This window comes from Haemaphysalis longicornis, unplaced genomic scaffold (assembly GCF_048455015.1).
Source record: "Haemaphysalis longicornis isolate Haplotype H1 unplaced genomic scaffold, Haemaphysalis longicornis Haplotype H1 scaffold_5, whole genome shotgun sequence".
Lineage (NCBI taxonomy): Eukaryota > Metazoa > Arthropoda > Arachnida > Ixodida > Ixodidae > Haemaphysalis > Haemaphysalis longicornis.
Genome location: NW_027526385.1, coordinates 168,849,318 through 168,873,588, shown reverse-complemented (window position 1 = coordinate 168,873,588; position 24,271 = coordinate 168,849,318). Strand labels below are relative to the sequence as shown.

Genomic DNA, 24,271 nt, shown 5'->3' with positions numbered 1-24,271 from the left:
GGCTGCCTAATTGCATACTTGGATGTATTTTACGTTCCCTATTTTTTCTTGTTTTTTTATTTTTTTTTATTTTTTGCCTTATCACACGGCCGCTGCAAATCTGGTCTATTTGCTCATTCACGAGCAATATTATCTTTGGTATGGCCGCAAATATATCAGCTGTGTTAAAATTACATTAGGCTATAATATATTTTACATTCACACTTTTATTAGCGTTGCGAGGGCAATAATTTTTCCTTGCCCAAATTCAGAGCGATAAAAGTAGGTACCAACTGAGGCCCTCGGAATTGCAGTGTAGCAGTGTATGACACTCTTTGCTATTGATTACTACGAATAAAAACACAGTTGCAATGAGAGTAGAACCAACATTAAGCAAGGACTGAGCGAACCGACTGGAGTATTCTAAAAATACATATTTGCCTATTGTTTCGCCTCTGAGTGCTTAAGAACCACCTAGTTGGTGTAGAATGTGGACTGCATCAGTTTTACTTCAGAAAAAAAGTCTTAGAATATACGACATCAGTCAGTTTCAAAGCGTCGCCTAGCTGCTCTGCACCACAACTTCAGTATGATTTTTACCAGGAATATGGTACTTTATGTGAAACTTGGTGGAGCTAACTGAACTAGTTATCTTACTGCCGGCTTTATTGACGAGCCGGCTTAGTCATAGTAATTTAAAATGCAATTCAAGAGGCTATATAGCTGAACGTTATAAATTCGACTACGCGATAACAACACTCTGTAACGGAAAGTATCATTGCAGTGGTTGTGTAATTTTCTATCGTACTTATATACCCAGACAATTGGAGACAACCGGACGTGGACAGTTACCGACAACGTGTCCTTTTGCATGCGTTCAACACTGCTGTGAGTAGGATAGACGGCGCGGAAAATGAGTTGTGAAGCAAAGGGTCAACTGAGCATGCGCCGGTTGGGTGACGGCAGTGCTGACAGAGAAATGGAAGTTGGCAGCACGGGAAAGTCAAACAGCAGGTAGTGCTTGGTCCTCCGCTCGACTAGCACATGAGGCGCTACTTGTACCACAGACACTCGCAGTATCTCATTCCTCTTGGACGCGTCTCTTGCGTTTTCACCGTCTTTCTGTGCCTTTATCTAGCTTCCATTTTATGCGCTATCTTCGACAATGCTGTAACTTTCTTATCAGGAGCGGTGTGCTTTCGGTGCCTTTATTCTTCTTCTTTTGCCAATGGATTGCTCGGTTTGTTACGCTAATGCCACTCAACAGCAGAACCGCGAAAAGTTATTGATAAACTTTTAAGGTGATACTCTTAGGCAAAGCATTGAAAGCAGTAAACTATTTTTCTCCTTCCAGGTAGCCATTAACAGCTCTGAATTTGTGAACTGTACATTGCTGTCGTCGTGCGAAGTAGTTATATTGGGCGGTTGGAACTCATCTTTCAAAGCTGGCTTCGTGAAAATCTCCGGGCTCAACGCCAACACAGACTACGCCGTTGACCTGCGAGGCTGCAACGACCACGGCTGTGGATACGCAACCCGAGTTTATGTCACGACAGGCATTTCAGGTAATATTGCCTTTAACAAAACTCACACATTGTGCCAGGTCGTGGTATATATTGCTATAAAACCAGCTTGTAAGGATTTATCGTCTGACGCCTGTGTAAGGGCTCTGAGATGTTTTCTTTAAAATTTCATGAACAATTGAGATCAAACCGATGTTTTTTGTGAAATATAAACTGCAGGGCGACGCACCTGCAACTTCCCGCCTGGGTCTAGTTTCCTTAAGACGCAAAAACTCTTGTTTTGAAAATTGCAATCTTAATGATATCATGCTGCCCTACCGCTTACTTTTGAAAATGTGGTGTGAAACCTTACTCATTGCCTCGCAGGCATGACACAGGTGTATCAGTGGGACTGTAAGGCCAGCCCATGGGGTCCTGACAGTGGCACTGTTTTTGCGCAACTCTCTCTTGATTTCAATGTACCCCACCTTAAAAGAAACGGTGTATTCAGAAAGTCCCCGTACCTCACCTTGAATCACTTCCCAAAAGCGTATACTCGGCCCGGCAAACGACTTCTTTTGGTAGCCATTGTGAATTACGGTTCCAGAAGCATCTGCTGACGACGATGCCGAGGGCCACATTGCAACAGGATAATATAAGAAAAACTGCATCCCTGGCGCACTATACTCAGACTGGGAAATCGTACATTAAAAATTATTCGTTCTTTGGGGTATCATAACCAACATCATTATGGTTTTCGCGTGTTTACTGCAATTGTTGTTATCCAAAGTTGCTGATGCAATACGTAATTGCTTTAGGCCCGGCTACTTGTAGCCGTTTTGTGATTCCCTCACCTGTTGATGACAAAACAGCTCTTGAAGGTTGATGCTGGGGAATTCGTAAATGTACCAGTACGCGTGAAACATTTACAGGAGCGCAGGAGGACACTGCTCCAATATTTGCGTGACCAGAATACGTACGTTTTTCCGCGCACGCCGCCGATGCCGTTAATTGCCGTTTTGTAAACTACTTCTACTGCACTTTCTTCTGTTTCATTTTTTAGTGTGCAACACTTTGACAGCCGCTACTGGGGTGTGGCGGCTTCATCGATACCGGCGCTCGATGGTGACACCGAAACCTGCAAGAAAAGGGAGAGGAGGGTGTCGGGAGTTTGTGAGGGGTAGGGCGGTTTGCCCAGGAGGCGCGAGACACTCCTTTGAAAGTGCGAGATGGTAGGGCAGTATGCCGCGCCGGGTCCATGACATGACAAAGACTTTATTAAATCGCCTGCAGTAGGCAACCCGTTTCTGGGATACCTAGACGCGGCCTAACGTCGGTCCTGTCTGGACCGTCTACTCGTCAGCGTCCTCGCTACTCGCCCCCAGGCTAGTCGCCGTTACCCCGAGGGGTGGCTGACGCCTCGCAGCTTTCACTCCGTCGCTGTCTTTGGAGGGCCTCCAGGATCTGCTAAACGGCCAGGAGTTGGTCTTCCTTGTTATAGCTCCGCGCCGCGTCTTGAAGCCACGGCAGGATCACAGTCTCTGTTTCCGCTTCTGCTGGTATTGCTGCACAATCCCACAGGATGTGGATCATAGTGGCCCGAGCCCTGCGGCACACCTTACGCGTGTCGTCCGGATACTGTTCTGGGCATATGTGCTTCATTATGACCGGAGTCAGTAACGAGCCCGTTTGCAGCTGCCTAAATAGCGCCGCCTGCTCCATGGTAAGATTAGGGTGCGGCGGTGCCATTACTCGTCTGTTCATGCGAGAATACTTTGTAATTTCGTGGAACGTGCCCATCCTGTCTTTAGTTTCCGCCCACAGCTCTGCAGACAGGCTCGTTTCTGCTGCGCGGTCAGATAATTCTCGCGCAACAGAGTTCGCCGTCTCGTTGTGGTTGTCCGCAAGTTTAGACACATCTGTCCCCACGTGGGCGGGGAACCACTTCACTGTTACTTTTCTGTCCGTAAAATCCAACGCGGTGAGCACCCGCACTGCTCCACGACACAGCCTGCCCTTGGCAAAGTTCCTCATGGCTCCCTTTGAATCACAGGGGACTGTCTTGGTGTTTGGGTCCGCGATGGCCAAGGCTATGGCCACCTCTTCGGCGCTCTGCGCCTCACATGTTTTAACGCTCGTTGCAGAGACTGTCTCTCCGGTTAGGGAGTCGATCACCACTGCAGTGAAGGCTTCCCGGTTACGGTACTCCGCTGCGTCGACGTATCGGGTGCCAGGTGCGTTGGCGTGTTGCTGGATCATGGCTTTGGCTCTCGCTTTCTTCTCTCCCCGTTGTGGATAGGGTCCATGTTCCTGGGGATGGGTTGTACCCGCGTCCCGCTCCGGATGTTAGCCGGCATGTCCTCTTGTCTGTTCAGTGGTCTACCGCTCGTTCCGGGCTCGAGTCCTAGCTTGGCTAAGATGGCTCGACCGATCTTGGCACGTGTGTGAAAACCATACTCGACGTGCATTGGCGCCCAGAAAGGAAACGCAACACCAGGCATCCCTGAAAGCAAGGCTCTTGTTCTTTCAAATATACAATTCGCAGAAGCCCAGCCGCTCTGCCTGCTGCAAATTTACTGTTCTTTCGGGTCATTCGTCGTCGTCCTTCTTCCGTGGCGCATCCTAACCGCGGGATATTTGTGCGGGTGGTTCCAGCACCATTAACAGCAACACGCTCGGCGGCACCGACGAGCTGCTAGATAACGACAAAGTAGCGTGCCCCGCCCTGCCTTTGCTGCTCCCACGACAACTTTATGAGACGCAGCCGCTACACGCTTTTACGGAGAATACTTCAGTTCCCTCGGCGCACAAATTTTCTATTTGGGAATATCCTATTCGTTAGCCATTTTTGCTCTGTTGCTCAAATGTGGACTAATTACGGGAAGTTCTAATTACGCATCAATTTGTTCTAACACTTACTGAACGAGTGCGCCATGAGAAAGCTATTTCTACTTTTGTTTCAGTTAAGGTATCTCTCAGCACGAGGCAGTGTAGAGGAATGAAACAGAGAACTATCACGCTACGGAATCTGTGTGCAAAGCTTCTGCACCCGCGATTAACCATAAAAAATTACCCGCTTCTAAAATGTCTAATGCTAAATTACCAGCATTGAATACGCCGCCACCGCTTAATTTTTCCTTTGCCCATGCAAGCGTGCTATCTCCATTTGCATTTTTATATCATTAGGAGCCCTTTGTTACGTTCATTGGAATGTTTTGGCAATATTATAATCAGGTGCGTTCTTTTTAGTTTTTCACCAAGTTTAATGATAGGTTGACTCTAAAGAATCTAAGAGATCTGGACAACGCGCTTTTATGTTAGTTGGGGCTGCACGATCAAACAAAAACCGCTCCTAAAAACGACAAAACATTCCAAATGTTTTAGACCAGGTACACTGAGATGTCAAAACAATGAGGTCAAAACAATGTCAAAACATGCATTTGTCAGGTCTTAAATGTGCGGGATTGACGTTTTTGTAGAAAAAAGCAAGCCCTTTATTATCCTGCCTAAGATATGAGATGCTGTTCTTAGTACTTTTTATTTCCAACATCAACAGGGTTCACAAGAAACTTGCCCCGAACCATAACAAGAAGGGCTTGATATTGCTGGTCACACGCGTGGAACCAGTGCCATCAAGTTCATCCTTTATTCTTCTCTGGTTGCTTGTAGCTACGTTCCATTGTATATTAAGGTGACAAACTTTACTCTTAAACCAAGGCGAAGTGTTGGAGCATAGTGTTCCTATTATTAGTATATATTTGTCGTTGAATTCAAACAACCTATTTGTGACTATTCAAGTTTTCTTCAATGGAACGTGACAAATGTTTTCGACGAAAACCATATTAAAGAATCAACCACTCTTGTTTAATACAGCTGACGTTTGCTCTGTCGGAACGCAAAATTTATTTTATCAGATAAATACGTTAGAATTCGCGTGACGCTACATTTATGAGAGAGCCATCAAGTTTGATTAAGTCAGAAAAAGGTATTGGAATAATTGCCAGGATTAGAAATAAACTACTGCCTCAGCTGTCTTGTGGGACCGGTCGTTAGCTAAACCAGACGAAAACCTCGGCAGCGCTCAAGGAAAGTATAATCTTAAAATCCCCGCTCCCTTCAGATAACGATGGCAAAACAATGACCAGGCAATAAAATCACCAAAACTTACTAGCCGGGAATTGGGAAGAAACGAACATGTTTCGCTCCACACTTACCAAAATGTGTTTGCTAGAATCATATTCATTTCCGGCATGCGACAAGGAACAGCAACAATAGCACTTGTCATCCCACACTTCAATGACACTAGTATAGTTTGAGGAGATGAAGCAATTGGAATTCATACAGTGATTAGTTTTTTTTTCCCGCAAACCGCACACCATCACCTGTACGGTGTTGAGATTGTTTCGGCAGGGGATTGTTCTTGGCGAAACAAGATACGATTTATCACCAAAAAAAAGAAAGAAATAAAGTTGGCATGTCTTAGTTATTAGTTCAGTAAAAGTCAGTTCTTGAAACCTCGGTAGGCTCATATACGTGACCATAAAATGTTTTAGTTACGGATTTCAATATGGTGTATTTCATTACTCAGAAAGCGTAATTAGAACTTGGTTTGGAGAAATATAGTACTGGCTGAACGCACGTGGGAAGATGAAAAGTGAGGGAAGCTCAGACTAACGTGCAAGAAGTCAAAGTAGCGAACGTGTACGCAACGGTCTTGAACATCACGACGGTTTAAGTCCACGATTGCAGCCAGTTTACATCTTCTTCAATGCCGCAACAACCCTTACTTCATAATTCTTGCTATTAGTGTGAGCTTGCTTTACTTTTTTGGGAAAAGATTATCATTAGACAAAATCTTGGAGGGGTGTACTCTATGACGTAGCTTTCTCGTCCCAAAGAAGTGTTGCTTAAATTACGGCTGCTGCTGACATTTCTTTTTTGGGCAATCATTGCCAATCCTCTTAAGTATATATGCTTGGCTTGACAAACATCCCCCTAGGACGCTGGAAAATTTCCACGAGCCACGCACACACGAGCGCTCGGAATTGTCTTGTTTTTTAACGGCCGGGTGGTAATCTTTGGAAGTCTACCTAAGTGGGTATACTTGGATTGAGAAACCTGCTGAGAGGATGCCGCGTGGCCGTCGCGAGGTAAGAACACTCAAGCGCTAGCCATTTTCTTGGTTTTGCTTACTTCCAGGCCGTCGCCGTAAGGCCTACGCTCACGTGCGCACGCGCGCCAATTTCTTGCTATTTTTAACTGCGAACAGGAATAATTACAATTCGCTAAAGAGCTTCGCTCATTATAGTTTCACTAATTTTTGTACTGTGGTTCGGTCTTCGTGGGACTAAATATCGATACGTGTGTGCACGGTATATATAGGCCGGAAATGAAAAAAAACGATGAATCATATCTTGATAGATCCAACTAAACCAATCCTCTGTACATTCGCTTCGCACAGTGTCATGTGCAGTATGACGGAGACCGTAAGCTGGGTGAAACAATACTTTCTTGAACATTAACACATGGTTGTCAGACTCACTATATATGTGTGTGTGTGTGTGTGTGTGTGTGCGTGTATGTGTGCGTGCGTGTGTGTGTGTGTGTGTGTGTGTGTGTGTGTGTGTGTGTGTGTGTGTGTGTGTGTGTGTGTGTGTGTGTGTGTGTGTGTGAATACTGAATGAGAAAATGGGAAATGAGGGGCTCGGTGAAATAAGTGAGCCAATAAGGATTGGCAGTCAGGAAAACCTCCGAAAGCAAACGGGAAGTTCTGGTGGGTCATAGAACCAGATGAAGAATTTTTTTATTCAGAAAGAAATTGGTAGTACGATGTCACGAAGCCCAGTAACGCCAGTTTCTCCTTGAGGGGAGTGGCCGAGCAATGGTATCTGAACCATCCAGATGATAGGTCAACCTGCACCACTTTTACAACAAATGTTGCTTTTGTATTTGGCCACCTAGCTGTGCGGAAGCTTCTTGCGGAGCAGCGCTTAGGAGAATGGCTCAACAGGCTGGTGAGACCTTTACCTCCTACATTGAGGATGAGGTAGATCTCTGCCGGCACGTGAACCCGCGGTTGCCTGAGCCAGACAGCGTCAAGCACATCCTTAAAGGCATAGACGAGGACGCGTTCCAGATGCGTCTTGCGAAAAACCCCCAAAACGTAAGCGAATTCGTCAGAGTGTGCCAAAGTTACGACGAGTTGAGCAGGCAGTGCGGGCAGCGTGATGACCGACTCTGTGCACTGGAAGTCGACCAAAACCCGTCCCTGCTACGGTGCATCAAAGAGGTGATTCGTTAGGAGGTCACCCGGCCGATCTCTCTCTTGCCTTGTTTATCGCTGCAGTCGTCACCGACACAAGATCCGGCCCAGTCGTCGCCACTTCGTCAAATAATTCGGGAGCAAGGCGCTGAAGCCATCCCATGTACTCCCGAGATCTTGCCTGTTGTGGCGCTACTTTGCTACGCTGAAGTAGCGGCAAGGGCTCCGACTAGCGCTCATGTGCCCAGACGCCGCCCACAGCCGATGCAACACGTTACTCAGGTTCGCTCGCCCCCCCTCGATACCAACCCCTGGCGAACGCCTGATAAGCGGCCGTTATGTTTTTCCTGCCGAATTCCTGGCCACGTCGCACAATATCGCCGCCGTGGGGTTCCGCCTCCGGGAGACGCTTCCCGGCGGCCTGCTTACGCTGATAATGCGTATGTTCCTTACTGCCCTTACAACGACGCCCATGCGGAGCCCTCCCTATTCTCCGCCTTCTCGTGACGAGCTCTCTTCCGGTACCCGTCGGTCCATCTCTCCTTGACGCCGTTACATTACGCCGATGCGTCGTCGTCTGAATGCCCCGGAGGAAAACTGATCGCCGCAGTTCCGGAGGGAAGAACTGCGGCGCCGTCGAAATACCGAAGCCCTTGTCTCTCCCCTGCCAACACGATTGAAGCAGATGCGCAAGGAATCATCACTTGTGCCTTGGTTTACACAAGAGCTGAGGTAGTTATGAACGAAGAGATTTGCCGTAAATTTAGAAAAGCGTGGACGCCGATTTCCGGTTTTTATCTCCGCACTACCACAGCGCATCACGTCGAGCCCCTCGCACTTTGCACTACCCCGATTTAGTACAAAATGAGCTGTACATCATCGCGTTTCTCGTCCTGCCCTCTTGTTCCCATCGCGTCATTTTTGGGGTGGGACTTCTTGTCACGTCATAGCGCCATTATTGACTATGCCCGGGCCGAGCTTGTTTTACTTGCTCTGTTTGACGCCGAAACGGACAGTATTCCACTTTCTTCTGAGCTATGCGTCGCCGACCATTGCACAATACCGCCAGCTTCTGCCGTTCCCATACCAGTGACCTGTGACACAACTACCGAGGCAACAGTAGTGGTTACGCCCTGTAGTCTTGTTTTCCGCATCAAACGTACCCCTCTCACTCATGCCGTTCTTACTTTCGAGAATGGGGCAAGCATTATGGTAGTCTGCACTGCATCTCTTTCCCCCTTAAATGTGCTTCGTGGTGAGTCCCTTGGACGTGTGAAAGGTATTGATAGCCACCTCGTCGACTTCCCGGATGTGTCACCTGCTCTGCCAATCCAATCAAAAAGCCGGCCTTCTCATTTTGACTCTGCTACCTTCGTTATCGCCGTAGACGACAGTCTCGATCCTCTTCATCGCGGCCAGCTTCTGACCATTCTCCAGCGTTTCCATTCCACCTTCGACTGTCAGAAGACTTCTTTGGGTCATACAACGACCGTCTCTCATCGCATTGGCACTAGCTCTCATCGTCCTCTGCACCAGCGACAGTATCGCGTTTCGGGCAAAGAACGTTTTGTCGTCGAAAGCCATATTGATGAAATGGTCTAGCGTGGCGTGGTTGGGCCATCTAATTGCCCTTAGGCTTCTCTAGTCGCACCTGTTACGAAGAAGGATGGATCTATCCGATTTTGTGTGAATTACCGCCGACTTAACAAGATCACTCGGAAAGACGTTTACCCTCTGCCCCGTATCGACGATGTTGTAGACTATCGGCAAGGACCTGAGTTTTTCTCATCGCTTGAACTGCGCTCTAATTAATGGCAGGGGCCGATGGCAGACATTGTCCGTGAAATAACCGCGTTTGTAACCCAAGACAGTTTATGCGAATTGAACGTAAATCTGTTCGGGTTAAGTAATGCGCCCGCCTCTTTTTAGCGCATGATAGACGACATTCTGCGTGGCCTCAAGTGGAAAGCTTTTTTATGTTACTTGGATAATATTGCTATATTCTCTCCGAATTTCGACACCCACCTTACTTGTCAGGAGCAAGTTTTGCAGTGCCTAATGCTGGTCTACAGCTGGTCTACAGTTGCAGACCCGCAGCTAATAGACCTAATGCTGGTCTACGGCTATACGTAAAGTGCCGTTTTACGGCCCGAAAGCTGACTATTCTAGGTCACGTGGTTTCAAAGGACGGTGTTCTCCCTGACCCTGCTTAGCTACAAGCTGTTGTTGACTTTCCAAAACCGACCACACTAAAAGCCCTGCGCAGTTTTATTGGCTTTTGTTCATATTTCCGGCGATTCGATCCATATATTCCATCTGTTATAGCACCTATGACAAATTCGACATGGTAAAAAGCGCAACTTGACGGGGACAAAATAAAATACAGTGACACGGGACGAGCGCTCGTCCCGTGTCACTGTCTTTTTTTCTGTCCACTTCTAGTGCGCTTTTTACAATGTCGAAGTCGCATCACGAACTAGCCCAAATTTGTGCGTTGAAAACCTCTGACGAAGCTCCTTGATGGCATCCATGACTTGTCTACATGGTCTCCTGCATGCAATCAAGCCTTTTTGACATTACGTCGGTTGCTCACCTCACCCCCTATACTGCGCCACTCCGATCCTTGTGCGCCCTACGAGATCCATACTGAGGCCAGTGGGGTCGGGTTGGCAGCCATACTTGAACAAAGGAAGCCAGTATTTGATGAGTACGCCATTGCATATGCGAGCCGTCCCTTTACAAAAGCCGCATCCAACTACTCCATCACGGAGAAAGAGTGTTTGCCCATCATGTGGGCTATTGCCATATTCTGTCCCTATTTTTACGATCGTGCCTTCGATGTCGTGTCATACCATCACGCCCTTTGCTAGCTGACATCACTGAGAGACCCATCTATCACCCTTGCCCGCTGGTCTGTACACCTCCAGGAATACGACATCCGCTAGATATATCGGTCTGGGCGAACACACAACGATGCGGATGCACTGTCCCGTTCTCCTCTGGGCACGGGGACAGCAGAGCTTACGGACATTGATTCTAGGGACATGGTGGGGAAAGAGCGGAAGGATCCTTGGATATCCTCACTCTGCGACCTCCTTTCTAATCCTACGCTGCATACCGCTCTCGCGGCGTTGCGACGTCAGGCTGCGCACTTTGCCATCCGTGATGAACTAGTCTTCCTCTGAGTAACCTCAGAGTATCCCCAGGGTAACCTCAGAGTAACCTCTGAGTAACCTCTCAGGGTTACTCAGAGGAAGACTGGGCCTCGAGTCGAAACGTGTGTAAACCACTGTTTTTCTTTTTAATCGTGAGTCAACCATTTTCTCAACTATATATATATATATATATATATATATATATATATATATATATATATATATATATACATCACGCATAGATGTTTTACATAACAATAAGAAAACAGTTGTTTATTATGACCAATTTGAACGTTCCCTGTTTTATGCTTTGTGGGAACTCTGCCAAAGCGGCAGGAGGTGTGCTGTAAGCGCGGTGAGAATCATGTGTGTTTAGATTTACTTTTGCAAAATATCTACATACAAATTTCCTCTTATCTATCAGCACCTAGATATAGCGTTTTGAGCTATAAATATATTAACTACGTGTTTTTTGTTCACATAACTTTTCTGAGAAATTTCGAGGTAAACACAAATTGCAGTATAAATCACAAGCGATGAGCTTTTGCTGTCCCTGAACTTGATTGTAGAGAGAGAGAGAGAGAGAGAGAGACTCTTTATTACAGAGAAAGCAGAGAGGTTTGCAAGCATGAATTCGCTGACATGCTACTCTGCGGGGAAGGGGGGAGAAGGAAACAAAGGAAGAAGGGAGAAGAAGAATAGTAGGAGACAAAAGATAAGAATAAAAAAAGAATAAAAATTAAAAATGAATAGAGTCTTGTTTAAGGGCGCTGAGTAAAAAACTTGACTGCACACGCTATGGAGATGGCTACAGCGTTGTAGCGACGCCAATGTCCTCGAGGTACTCAAATAATGCAGACAGGGTTTTCCGCTGAGAGGATGGTGAGTGGAATAGTCCAAGCATCAAGCTTAGTGTTATTGGTCCATGTTGGAGACATTAAATTCTTTGCTGTAAACGGGCCCTTGATTCAGCATAAGCAGAGCACTCTAGTAGTCTATGTTGGATGGTTTCGGGTGAGCCTCAGTTGTCACAGTATGGGTTGGAAGTCTGGCCTATACGATGAAGGAACGAATTTGGAAACGCTGCATTAAGGCGCAGTCGATGGTACAGTGTCTCCAGTCGGCGAGGTAGTCGTTCCGGCAGCCTCATTCTCATGTACGGGTCTATGCAATATAGAAAGGCCTGATGAAACTCCGCAAGGGACCATAAGCGGTTTCTCTCAGCCAAAACTACTGCCTTAGTCATAGCTGAGGCATCATTTTTCGTGAAAAAAATCCTTGTCCGTGTTCTCAATTCTAGGCCCCTGCGGGCAGCCTCATCCGTTTTCTGGTTACCCAATATGCCACAGTGGCCTGGGAGCCACTGTAGTGTCACACGATGTCCAGAGACGAATGCGAGATGGTGGAGATACTGCACTTCTCGCTGGGCATGTTCATGAAGGCTGAAACAGCTAGCGCGTTGCAGGGTCTGAAGAGCTGCCTTGGAATCGCAAAAAAATGGTCCACTGTGTCGACGGCTGGCGAAGAATGTATCGGATGGCTTCTTTTATCCCATGAAGCTCAGCCGACGTAGACGAAATCGGTCGCTCAAGGCGGTATGACAGGGCTTTCCCAGCTGATGGAATAAAAATTCCTGATGAACTGCACTCAGATGTTGCCGACCCATCAGTAAAAATGTGACTCGTTGCAGTGTAAAATTTTTTATACTGTGCGAGTGTCATCTGAAGTAGGCTGATTTGAGGCATTTGCTTTTTTGAATCAGTTCCAGGTATAAATGTTTTTATCCGAAGGGGCGACAGAGTCCAGGGCGGGAATCGCAGGGGCATTGTCTGCGGTGTTTGAGTTGGAATTTAAGATTTAATAGCCCTGATTGCTTGCCCAAAGCTGGAATTGCTTCGATCTGCGATATGAGCCAACGAATGCGTTCTTGTATGTAACCTGTGCCTCAAATGAATTCGTAGTGTTTCTTGAAGTCGTAACACGTCTAAGGGCAGGCAGCCGGCTTCAGCAATTGTCCCAGAACGCGACGATCCTTTAGGAAGGCCGAGGCACTTCCTGAGACAGTTATTCCTCGCCGCTTCAAGCTGTCTTTTGCTTGTAGAGGACAGCTGCTGCAGGACAGGGAGGCTGTAGCGCAACACGCCGTCAAGATACGCCTTGAAGAGAAGCACCATGGAACGACAATCGCTGCCCCAGCGTGTGCCAGCAAGATATCCAATAATTTGGGATGCCGTGGAAATTCGCATACGTAGTCTCTTTACTTCCGGAGCCCGGGAGAGGTTTCTGTCGATTGTAACACCAAGATACCTTTGGGTACGGACGTATTTCAAGGGCCGGCCACCGAGGATTAAAGGATATCTATCCATGCTCTTACGGGTGAAGGCCATAGCGCTGCTTTTTTCTGGGGAGAGATGAAGTCTTTTAGGCTGTAGGTGTTCTGATATTTTTGCAAGTGACGTCTGGAGCTTCTGTTGCGTAACTAGACGTGATCTCGAAGCACTCCAAATGCAGATATCGTTCGCGTACAGAGTTATCTTGACTCTACGAGGGAGAACACGCTTCAGGTGAATGAGCACGATATTGAATAGTAAAGGACTCAATACAGCTCCTTGAGGTACCCCTCTTCTTACTTCATAACACGGTGTAGGCCCTTCTTCTGTGCACATGAAAAGTTTTTTTCCTTCAAGATAGCTTGAAATCCATGCGTATAATCTTCCGCCTAAGCCAAGTGAAAGAAGGGATGCTAGAATTGCATCGTGATATACGGAGTCGAAGGCTGATTTCATATCTAAAAACACCGCAATTGGTATGTGTCTGCAATTTAGTTCTTCTTCCAAAGACGATACGAGGGTAATAATGCTGTCAATAGCCTGTTCTATCGAAATCCATTCATTTGAGGTGGGTACAGTTTTTTAGTTTCCATGTACCAAGTCATCCTTTTGAACATCATCTTTTCCATTAATTTCCAAACAAAGCTAAGTAAGGCTATCGGTCGAAACGAGTAGTAACGTGTTGGTGATTTTCCAGGCTTTAAGATAGAAATAATTTTCGCTAATTTCCAATCAGACGGAACGGTACCATGCAGCCACGTTACGTTGTAATACTCCAGAAGACGCAGGCGGGAGTGCTGGGATAGATGCGAGATTTCCTCGTAAGTGATTTCGTCGTAACCAGGAGAAGACCGTTTCTTGACGTCGGAAATCGCTGCATTGAGCTCCTGTATCGAGAATGGCAGGTCCAAGGCAGGTGGCAGCTGGCGGTGGCGCAGAAGGGTTGGAGTGTGCGCGTATCTGAGTAGATGAGCTTGCAGACAGGAGCTTGCAGTATTCGTTAGCTGCTTCCTTCTGGGAAATGTTGCCGTGCAACGACAGCGCGCTGAATGGGTCTAGCTTCGGTATATGGGTACTAATTCCCGTTACAACGCGCCAAATGTGCGATGACGGCTTGTAAACATCTAATTTTGCACAAAAATCTTTCCATTGCTGCCTGCTCAACTTTTCCAGATGGCGCCTTACATGTCTATAAGCCCTGCGAGCTTGTTGCAGCTCTTCTAAAGTTTTGGTGCGACGCGCCTTCCGCTCCGCACGCCTGCGAATGGCTCGTAAGCGCTCATACTCCCCATCTGTCTTGATGTTTGAACGCCTTCGTGTGACACACGTTGATTCCCTGAGACATCGAGCCATGAAGGGAATGAGGTCGTCATCTGAAGTCGCTGCAGTGATCCTCAGGTCCACGCTCTGTTCATAAGCATCCCAGTTTGTGTACTTTACCTTCCTTCCCAATCGGAGTGCATCTTTCTCGAGATAGGATAGTAGAGCTGGGAAGTGGTCGCGCCCCCTCGTTTCCAGGTCTGTGCGCCAGGAAAATTTTATACTTTTATTGCTGCCTCTATGTAGGCAGCAATAAAAGTAAATTTCTGTCTTCCAATCGTGGTTTTGGCACAAACATATTCTTCAGTTTCATGAGCAGGCACAGCGACTCTGGCTACTGGCAAATCATTGCGGACACCAATAAAAAGACGACTGATGACGTTCGAGCGTTGAGAATGCAGCAAATTGTAGTTTTTTAACCTAAAGTCATCCTCAACACGAGACTCAGATATTACAATAAATGGAAATCGACATGTACGCACAAGTTGGCGAAAATCGGCAAGTTTTGAGCGTAGACTGCGAGCGTTTTATTGAAAAATTGTACAGGTCTTGAGATTTTTGTTGATGAGCGGTTTCGGGGAAGGGGTGTCTGATGAAGTCAGCTTCTGTGTACTCCGGAGCCGGATCGCGAAGTTGACGCAGCCACGAGAGGTTCCAGGGACAAGACGGCTTCAACTTCAGGGATATGTCCATACGAGGGATGGGCACGTAGTAGAGCCCTGATTGCTGCGAACAGCATTAAGATCAGCATACCGGTGATATCGGCCTGCGTGGGCTTACCTGTCGTCCGTTCCTGTTCTTTGCGGGGACGTCGAGTTGGTGGGGAGGCTGTGTCCTGTGGGCGCGTGTCAGGTGTGACCTGAGAAGCTTTGCTGGAAGATTGATCCCGTGTAGCTTGCGCATAGGACTTGTTTGTGGGAACTTCACCATTAGGCGGAGGGTCACATGAACGCACAATAACAGTTCAAAGTACGACTTCAGGGTTTGACGGCGGCTCACGTCGTGCAGGAGCTTTCCCTTGTATTTGCTCGACACTGCGTGCAAGAGTAGCTGCCTTTTTCTTCGGGCAAGCACCAAACGACGCGGGATGTGGGCCGTTACAGTTCGCGCAGCTGGGTTGGTTGCGCGAAGTGTAGTCCTTGTGGGAGTGGTAACCAGAGCATATTTTTCAGCGAAGCTTTCCTCTGCAATTCTTGGCGATGTGGCCATGTTTCTGGCACCTGAAGCACTGTGTGGCAGATCCGATGTATTCTGCCACGGGGAAGCTGTAAAAACCAAGGAACACCCTAGCAGGCAGAGGGGAACCCGGCTTAAACTCCAAGATGACAGAGCGTCGGCGAGTCTCAGCGACGACTTGATTTTCATCGCGTGAGTAGGTGACTTGCCGACGGGCAGATGCCACACCTTGATCTCTCAGGTAACTCGCTAGTGCCTCATTCGTGTACTCCAGGGGCACGCCTTGGATTTTCCCATACGTCGACATGTATGAACGAGGCACGCGCGCCTCAACTGTCATGCCAGCAAGGGAGGAGACGTGAAGAATTCGGTTGACAGCGGCAAGGGACGACACAGTCACAATAAGACTTCCATCCTTGTTTAGGCGATGGGTTAAAACATTTTCTTGTGCCGTTGCCACGACTTCTGACGCCAATACGTTGGGGTTGACTCTCCACCAACTGCAGCCTTCAGCTGGTTGAAAGACGACGGGAATCCCAGCGGCTCGTTTTCTTTTTGTAAGTGACCAGCGTGAACTCTCCTTGATTTTTTTCCATGTCAGTGGTTTCTGAAGACACGTTCTGACCATCAGGTTGCTGGTCAACAGCACGCTTTTTAGGGGCTGGTGGGATTTCTGGGTTGTCATCGGGAGTGGAGTCCCGTGTACTTGTGGGAATACCTTGATGTGGTCCGCTTGGAGGAGATAGACGTTGGTGAGTTCCGTCCATTACGACAGCATGAAGCGCAGGCGATGGCGGCACCCTGCTAGGCTGCAGGGTCCGCTCCCAGCTTCGCTGAAGCCGTTTGATACGGCGAATCCGGCCTTTTGAGGTCACCGTGTGGTGGTAAGGAGGCAGCGCAAAGGATTGTAGGCACTGCGTAGAACCACCGGTACAAAAAACAGAAAAACTCAAGAGCAGCAAAAGCAACCAGCCGGCGAAGCCGATCTTCGTCTTCTTCCACCAACTTTCACGCATCAATTGTACCTTCACGCTTCAATGTACCTCTGGGGCATTTCCAATAATTACAAGTTCACACGTGCATATTTCCCTTGCATTTAACTGCTAATTTCGCATTTCCACTTAGCTTCCAAAGCAACAAGTTGTGAAACCGCGTAAGAAGGTTCTGTTGCTACCCTTCATATCTCCGGTGTACCTGGCTGTGAAGGAATGACTTCGTATTGTTTCCCTCCAGCAATTGCTTACACTTGAAGCATCAATGTGATCCTGCGAGCAGAAAAGGAAATTAAGAAAAGTTGTGAGGGCAAGCAATTACGTTCAAAACTTCGCCCGATAAAGAATTCCACTGTGAGGTGCAGTACAAGGTATACCTAGCTGTTCATCTGCGTGACTTCTGACGCCTCATATTCATGGCGCCGTATCTCCGCGCGGAGCACCCTGGTTTTTGAATGTCTGAAAGTTAAAAGCCTTCTTATGCAATTGAATTTCAGCTGACTGTAATCAATAGCCAACACTACAGCTTAGCCTCATGTTAATAACAAGCCACTAAAACATGTTCGAAACGAATGTTCGTTTTGTACTTGTAATGCGACGCTTTATTGCCTGTAGCCTCGGATATTGGGGTGCTGCTGCTCCTGTTATCATGTCGGAGTCGGAGGGATTCGTAGATCCCAGATGGCATTTCACTCCGCGTATCGCGCTTATTCTGGAGTGTCAGTCATGGTCGCTGCCTGTCCGACGCAAGCTGTGGTCTATCCAGTCGCTTACTGCCTGAAGCGATGCCGAGCTCGATCTCGTTGAAGTGTTCAGAATAGGTGTATACGCGATGCAAGTGTGTAGGTTTAGTTATCGCTTTGACCACCTTTTTCTTCACTCCGGCAGCGACGACAAAGCCATAAACACTTCCTCACTGGAGGCTTTGATTAGTCCCTCCCAGGAGCTACGACTATGGTTTACGAATCGATGCACGAGAAGGCGACACACGGTTTTCTCAGCAGAATTACGCGCCGTCCTTAAAAATCTGACAAACCGTTGCTTACCACCCTCAATTGAAGATGTGTCTTATCTGGTTATCCTTCACGGACACTACCCGGTCCCCTCAACAGCTCCAATTAAGAAGTTGTGGTGCGATTGCCTACAGCTGGTAACGAAATTGAGACGTACAAAATTAGTCGTTTCTTTTAGTATTCTAAACGTACACGTCAATTTATAGCTTGAAATAATTATCACCGGTCTGTTGAATTAGGAAATCTTTTTTATCGTATTTATGAAGGCATACAGAACACCAGTTTATTCGTGATTTTTTTCTTTTTTTTGTATTTTATTCTAGCGCCCAGCGAGCCCCTCGAGCTTCATCTGGACACTGAGGGCAATATGACAGTTGTCCTCGCCTGGGAACCACCAGCTGAGCCTGCCGGTCCACTCGAAGGCTACATGGTTTCTTGGGAGTGTGATGACGGCTCCACCATGGCGGCAACTACAACCGAATGTTTTCTTATCCTCCAGGGTGAGACGTTTTTGAATGAAAATGGATGGTGTATTTTCAGTTATATATTTGAATGAAAACGGATAATATACATCATTTATATGTAAAGACTGCCACCCTAACACTGCTTAAAGCAAATGCTCTTGAATCACTGCTCTTCTGTTACTGAAGGGCCATTCTTTGTGAACTGCGTAAATCTCGTTGGTTCCCTAATGGGCGCATGACGTTACATCACGCATGGTTTGTCATCTGTTGCCTTTGGTCGTAAGAATTCAATTCAAAGAATAACCTGCAACTGAGAATACATGTAGCCTAATTTCTAGCAATTGGAAGGGCCTCCTTGTAGGCATTCAAAGTAGCATTCAATGCAGGTAGACTCATGTAGCCTACCAAATACAACGAAACCTCCAAATAAGTACAACCCCTATTATACGACGTTTTCGAAATCATGAAAAAGTGTCTTAAAATGTGGGCGGCATTAAATATGAACAAAAATTGCTCCTATAAAACTGTTCCGCTCGACGAATTTGCAAGACACTCCGACGTAAAATAGAAAATAATGTTTTCTAGAGATTAAAAACACAAATAACTAAACATCTAAAGCTGTTCTGCTCAATGTGAAAGCTGTCGGAAGTCCACATCAGTGATTCCACATAACGGGGTGTAGCGCCGTTACCCGCTAACTGCGACCACCCAATGCAATTCCAATTTTCCGTCTTCACAGTGATGGCGTGTCCTCGGCCTGAAACGGCGCCAGCAGGAGTTGTGTTCTCTTTGGCCTTGCTTTTACGCCCGCACATGGCGGCATTGCACTGCCACTTTTTTTCGTTTACTATACTAAAAACCAACCCAATGAGCGTTCCTAACTAGCTAAAAGCGGGCACTGTCGGTTAATTACGTACAATTTGCCTTAAATGCACCTAAAATTTTTCTTGCGATAAACAACGGGGAGATGTATGACAAGCGCCAGCGGTTCACGGGTTTCGAACGCTTATGACCATATAAACCACTTGGAGTTTGAATCCTCTGGGTTACGCCGTGACGACAGCGGCTACGACGCAACGCAGTTTGTCTCTAGGTGGGTCCACTGAGCGAGCTACTACAAGGCGCGTACCTTAGGTGTTCTGCACTTAAAAAAATACGGAAACAATGAAGTGCAGGTACCGATTACACTGATTTAAGACAAACTTGTCAGCGCAGTCTACTGCCAATATTCTCGCCATACAGCTCAAACTATGCCACATATGATGACAAAAAACACACGTGAAAGCATAAGCCTGTCAGCGTAACATCCACGGGAATTCACGGCTGATACGGGTAAATGAACACTAGGACACTGCCGTAGCGGCGGCTGCACAAGAAGAGGAGACACTAGCGACGGGAGGGGAGTGGGACAGCGACATTGCAGAGGAGCCGGCGCCTGCGTTGGGGAAAGAAACAAAAGATAAGACGGAGAAAAATGTCATACATGACAGAACCATTTGAGTAGGCTCAAGGTCCGCGGAACAGGACCGCCACTTTCATGGCGTTCACATCACGTGGGTCATCGCATAAAATGAGGTCCTATAACGGAGATATTTATAGAATTATTACAGGGGGGACACAGCCCGAACTCGCCTAGTTCGTAGAAAAACCCGCGGACATGTAGCCGGGGTTCCACTGTTCCCCATAATATTTGAATCTTTGTAAGGAATCTATGGTTGGTTGAGATGAATCGACTGATTTGTTGCAATATCGACGTGTAGCAAATGTTGAAATATGTTATGCCCGCGTAATTCGTATAAGAGCCTTAGAATATAATTCGGTAACCAGCAATTAGGTTTGTTGTGGTCGACCCTACAAATACCTAAAATAACAAGTGACCGTTTTTTTATTTTTCTCACAGGCCTACAGACGCAGTACCAGGGATGTTCCTTCTCGGTCTCTGCTTACCACGTCGGTGGAAACGGTGAAGAGCTGTATGGGAATCCAGCAACGCTGACAGCACAATGAACATTTGGGAGGATGCCACTACGCGCAAACTGTTTGGTTGACAAATTTTATGTTATATTGGGCTTCAATAACTCGCGTTATTGCCTCGTAATACGTTTGAGTATAAATTGTTCTTTGAAATCTGTCAAAATAAAGCTTTGCCTTTTCGCCACAATAAAATGGCACAATCTTTGTTTGCTTAACGACACGCACGCGCTAGCGCCCTAGATTCCACGTTGAGTTCAACTATATAACTCCCACTGGGAGCAAGAGTTGCGTGACCGCGCGCCATCTTGTTATCCGGATTGCTGCGGGAAAGCGTCCCGTCGCGGGTGTTGGGGCCTCGCAGCCACGCCTTCGACGGCGGCCGACGCGCGGTGGAGGCGCTTTGGTCGGCGGCGCCTTACGGCGGCTACGCTGGATTCCTGCGATGTCGCTCACGCTGCTGCTGCTGTGTTCCTGGGCGGGGCGTCGGCGCCTGTGGCGCATTCGTAGTGGTGGCTTCGCTGAGCGGCATGAATAACCGGAGAAACATCATCATGGCGGCGCGTGGGAAAATGTCCCGCAACTGCAGCTCCACGCGGGAGTTATATGGAGACCTTCTAATTCCATGCGCTCACACGCCCTTTCGCCACCTTGCGAGAGCCGGAGGCGAGGCGTGTGTTGAAGAGTGTCGCGTTGTTCAAGGTCTGGCGATGGCAGATGTTTCGGGGCGCCTGCCAGGCGTTCGCAGTCAGAGCCGCCCCTTGTAACGCGCTTCCGTGCCCGAGAAGATGCGGCGGCCGCACGGGGTGCACGACCCGCCATCCGTGGCCGCTTCCAGTGACGTCGCTGCGTCGCTGCGGCAGAGTTCGCTCCCGTTCCTTTGTTGTGGTTAACGAGCGTATTTTCCTCATTACACGCTAATGTTCGTTAGGTCTATGCTATCTCTCCATGTGACAGCAGCAAAAGACATTATCGTGGAAAAGGAATGCCTGCGTTCAAACTTCCTCACCCCGACAGTCGCTGGAAAACAAGGCTCTCTGCCACCGTGAGTTCCTAAAGAAGCGTCGATGCTGGCGTTTTGAGGTAAAACGTGGCAGTAACGTAATATTACTCTTCGGTACGAATTAACCTTGACGCTTATCTTAGTTACGGTAACATTGAGCGGGAGGGCCATTTCGTCAAGGCGGTCCCGTAAAGCGCGGGACAGCGCACGCTCACATGCCTGCGTGCGGATGCATGGCCTCACAAACTTCACGCGCCTAGGCACGTACACAAAAGAACGCGCGTGGAATTGAACACACTGGCGCGTGCGTGGGACTACCACTCGCGGATTCGTAGTTAACAACCCGTATCCATGTCGGTAGAACACATCCACTCTTAGTGTAAATATTTACTAGAAGCGTGAATATGTTTCCTATAAAAATGAATCCATACCCCTTCTCTTTTTGTCAACCCGATGAGCCATATGGCCTAATAATTTTGTTGCCACCCAATGGCTGCCAGTTCTACCACAAGTATTCGTAATTTTTCCCAACAAGTGAGACGAGATTTATAATATTATATTCCTTTTTAGATGGAATGCATTTTTTTGCATTGCTTAGGGCTCATTCAGCTTTTAAGAGTGGAACAGGACAGATTCAAATTAACTCGGCTTTACACCTTCGCTTTCGTTGTTAAAAGTGATCAATTATAAGTGAGTGCAGTTTTTTTACTGGGTGATAAACAACAAGGTCTAGTTCCGCACTCCAACTTCTGATAAATACGTAGTGGAGATATTCGATGTCGCCGATCACCATACGAAACTGTTGGAGAAATTGGTAAGGCGTAAGGTAGGAATAGGACTGAAATATTTTGCCTAACTCATACCGTAAACTGCTATACAAATCAGAGGAGGAGTTGGAACGTGGAAGATTGTGCAGAAGCAGCACAACCGAGGCAGACTCCCACTTTCACCAGTGGCCGTTTTGGAAATGATAACGCATTTCCACCTAGGCGCGTCCCAAGATGCGTATCATTGGGATGTTGCTTCTTCCTTCTGACGCCTGCTTTTTGGCCGCTCATAATGATAGTCGCTTTCAACACGCTAGCAACGCGGTTTCTCCCTTCGACAGCTTTTGGCGAATGCAGCAGTGCGGAAACCCTGCTCACGTAGACTGCCTCAAATAGCGGTTGCCTTATTATCTTCACAACACTCTATCGGTCCCGCAAAAAGGTCTCAGTTAAGCAAGTAAAGCTGCATGATTGATGCAACAGGCAGATCTGGCATTCCGTAAGAAAGGATGTTCCTGATGCAAACGCAGTTGTGATTAGCCAGTTACTGAATAAATACTTGAGCAAAATAAGTTGATTAGAGTAGCTGTTGTGACGTACGTGTCCTGAGAGAAATGTAAATAGTGGGGAAGATATAAAGCGCTGGTTAATCAAAAAGTCAGCAGTACCTTAGGCACAGCGCTTCTCCTTGCATTTAGGGTGAAAGCAGGGACGACTTTTCTAATGGACACTGTATGGACTACGAATCCTATTGTCAAAAACAGTAGAAGAATTCTGCTTGTGAGGAGCAAGTTAGCACCCTCCGGGCTTCTCCTCGTGATGTTTTAAAGTGTGGTTGTGACGGCACTGCTTGTTAATAATAAAAAGATGGCGACTTCTTTTTTTGCTCGCACAACGTCGCTTCTATTCGTAAAAGACCCGGGAAGCGGACAATACTTGAGATACATCAATAAAAAACCGCACAACGTAATGTTCGTTCCATTCACCAATACCACTCATTTAGGAAGAAGCAAATGCATATTTCTTTTCATTGGAATAAAATAATATCTTTTCATAAAAAAGCAGCCCGTGCACTCACATTTGTCAAATTTCTTTTACCCAATCGTTAGAAATGCTCACCTGATCAACGTAGGCTGAGATTTGGAAGTATCTGAACTCTGTGGTGGAAAAATGACACCTCGTTCTCCTTGTGCCCATCATCATTATAAGCTTGTTTCATTAAAAGCACTCACGAGAATGGGTCATGGCGTCTCGTCCCTTTTTCCGCATTTTGGATTCAGGAACCCGGAGACCAAGATACCTCCGGAGGTGAGCCAGTCCGAGTGGATGTGTGGTATTACCTTGGACCGCCTTCTCACCTCTGGGGAACAAGACCGATGCCGCCATTTGAACGAACCCATTCGAAAAGCTTGGGGCCGGCGTAAGAAGAAGAAACAAACCGGACAAATTCGTGCTGTAGCGTTGAGGACGCTCATTAGATGCGCATTAGCGCCTGCCTACCTGCCGGAATGATCACGCCGACCTTGTTCCCGTGAGTCCACTCCCCATCCGTATCGACGTCTGTGAAGCTGTACTAGAACATGGACGCCCTATACAAAAGACGGTAGATCGTCCAGGAGCAACTGGTAAATGTTATCCGCAAGGTTGAAGACTTTCTTCGCGTTGGCAACCACCTATGCGTCAGTTCACTGATCTTCTAAAAACTTTGGATGGACAAGACGATCGCTTGAACGAGATTAACCAACAAGTAGAAAATCCTGTGGACTTTGAAAAGCTCGAATCACGGATGTTTGACACGTTTGGTTTTTATACCACGGTGATTGCAGCAAAAGTGAACTGGAAATAAAAGTAACATAGGTCACAACTAACAGGCAAGCTCTCAATATGTCTAGCAAAATCCGAATTAAGGCAGAGATCAGACAGCGCCCCAAAATACGGAAACGGCAAACGGAAATATTAACATCGTAACCCAAAAACACGAAGGGCAGTACAAACGAGAATTGAATTCTGAATGTATACCACATATTGAAGCAATAGTCCTGATTTTTGTGTCTCAGCCCAAAAGAAAGAGGACTGATTCTAAGTCCACCGGCGTTACCAGAAACTACAGTCAACGACTTCAACAGCGTGAACTTACATAGAAAACAACTTAAATGTTGACATGTCATGTAGAAACGATATTTACTACCGACAACGAAATGAGACATCTGAAGAAAAAGAGAGAAAAGTAAGCAGGTTTCTTAATAGTCGGCATGTGTTGAACCTTCCTGAATTGATCAACCGCATGAAATCCCTAAAACGTCACCAGGAAAGCTGAAAAGAGACAACTACGTCCCA

The 24,271-nt window shown here is 47.1% G+C and overlaps 1 protein-coding gene across 1 annotated transcript in view; it reads left to right on the top strand.

The window, feature by feature from the left end:
• LOC144138817 (uncharacterized) overlaps positions 1-20,241 on the top strand; it is a 238,162-nt gene extending 217,921 nt beyond the window's left edge. Inside the window, exons 17-19 of the mRNA XM_077671294.1 lie at positions 1,334-1,544; positions 18,053-18,229; positions 20,094-20,241. Of these exons, the coding sequence (XP_077527420.1) occupies positions 1,334-1,544; positions 18,053-18,229; positions 20,094-20,200 (495 nt within the window). The 3' untranslated portion in view covers positions 20,201-20,241. The remainder of the gene's footprint in view (positions 1-1,333; positions 1,545-18,052; positions 18,230-20,093) is intronic.
• Positions 20,242-24,271: the final 4,030 nt, after the last annotated feature.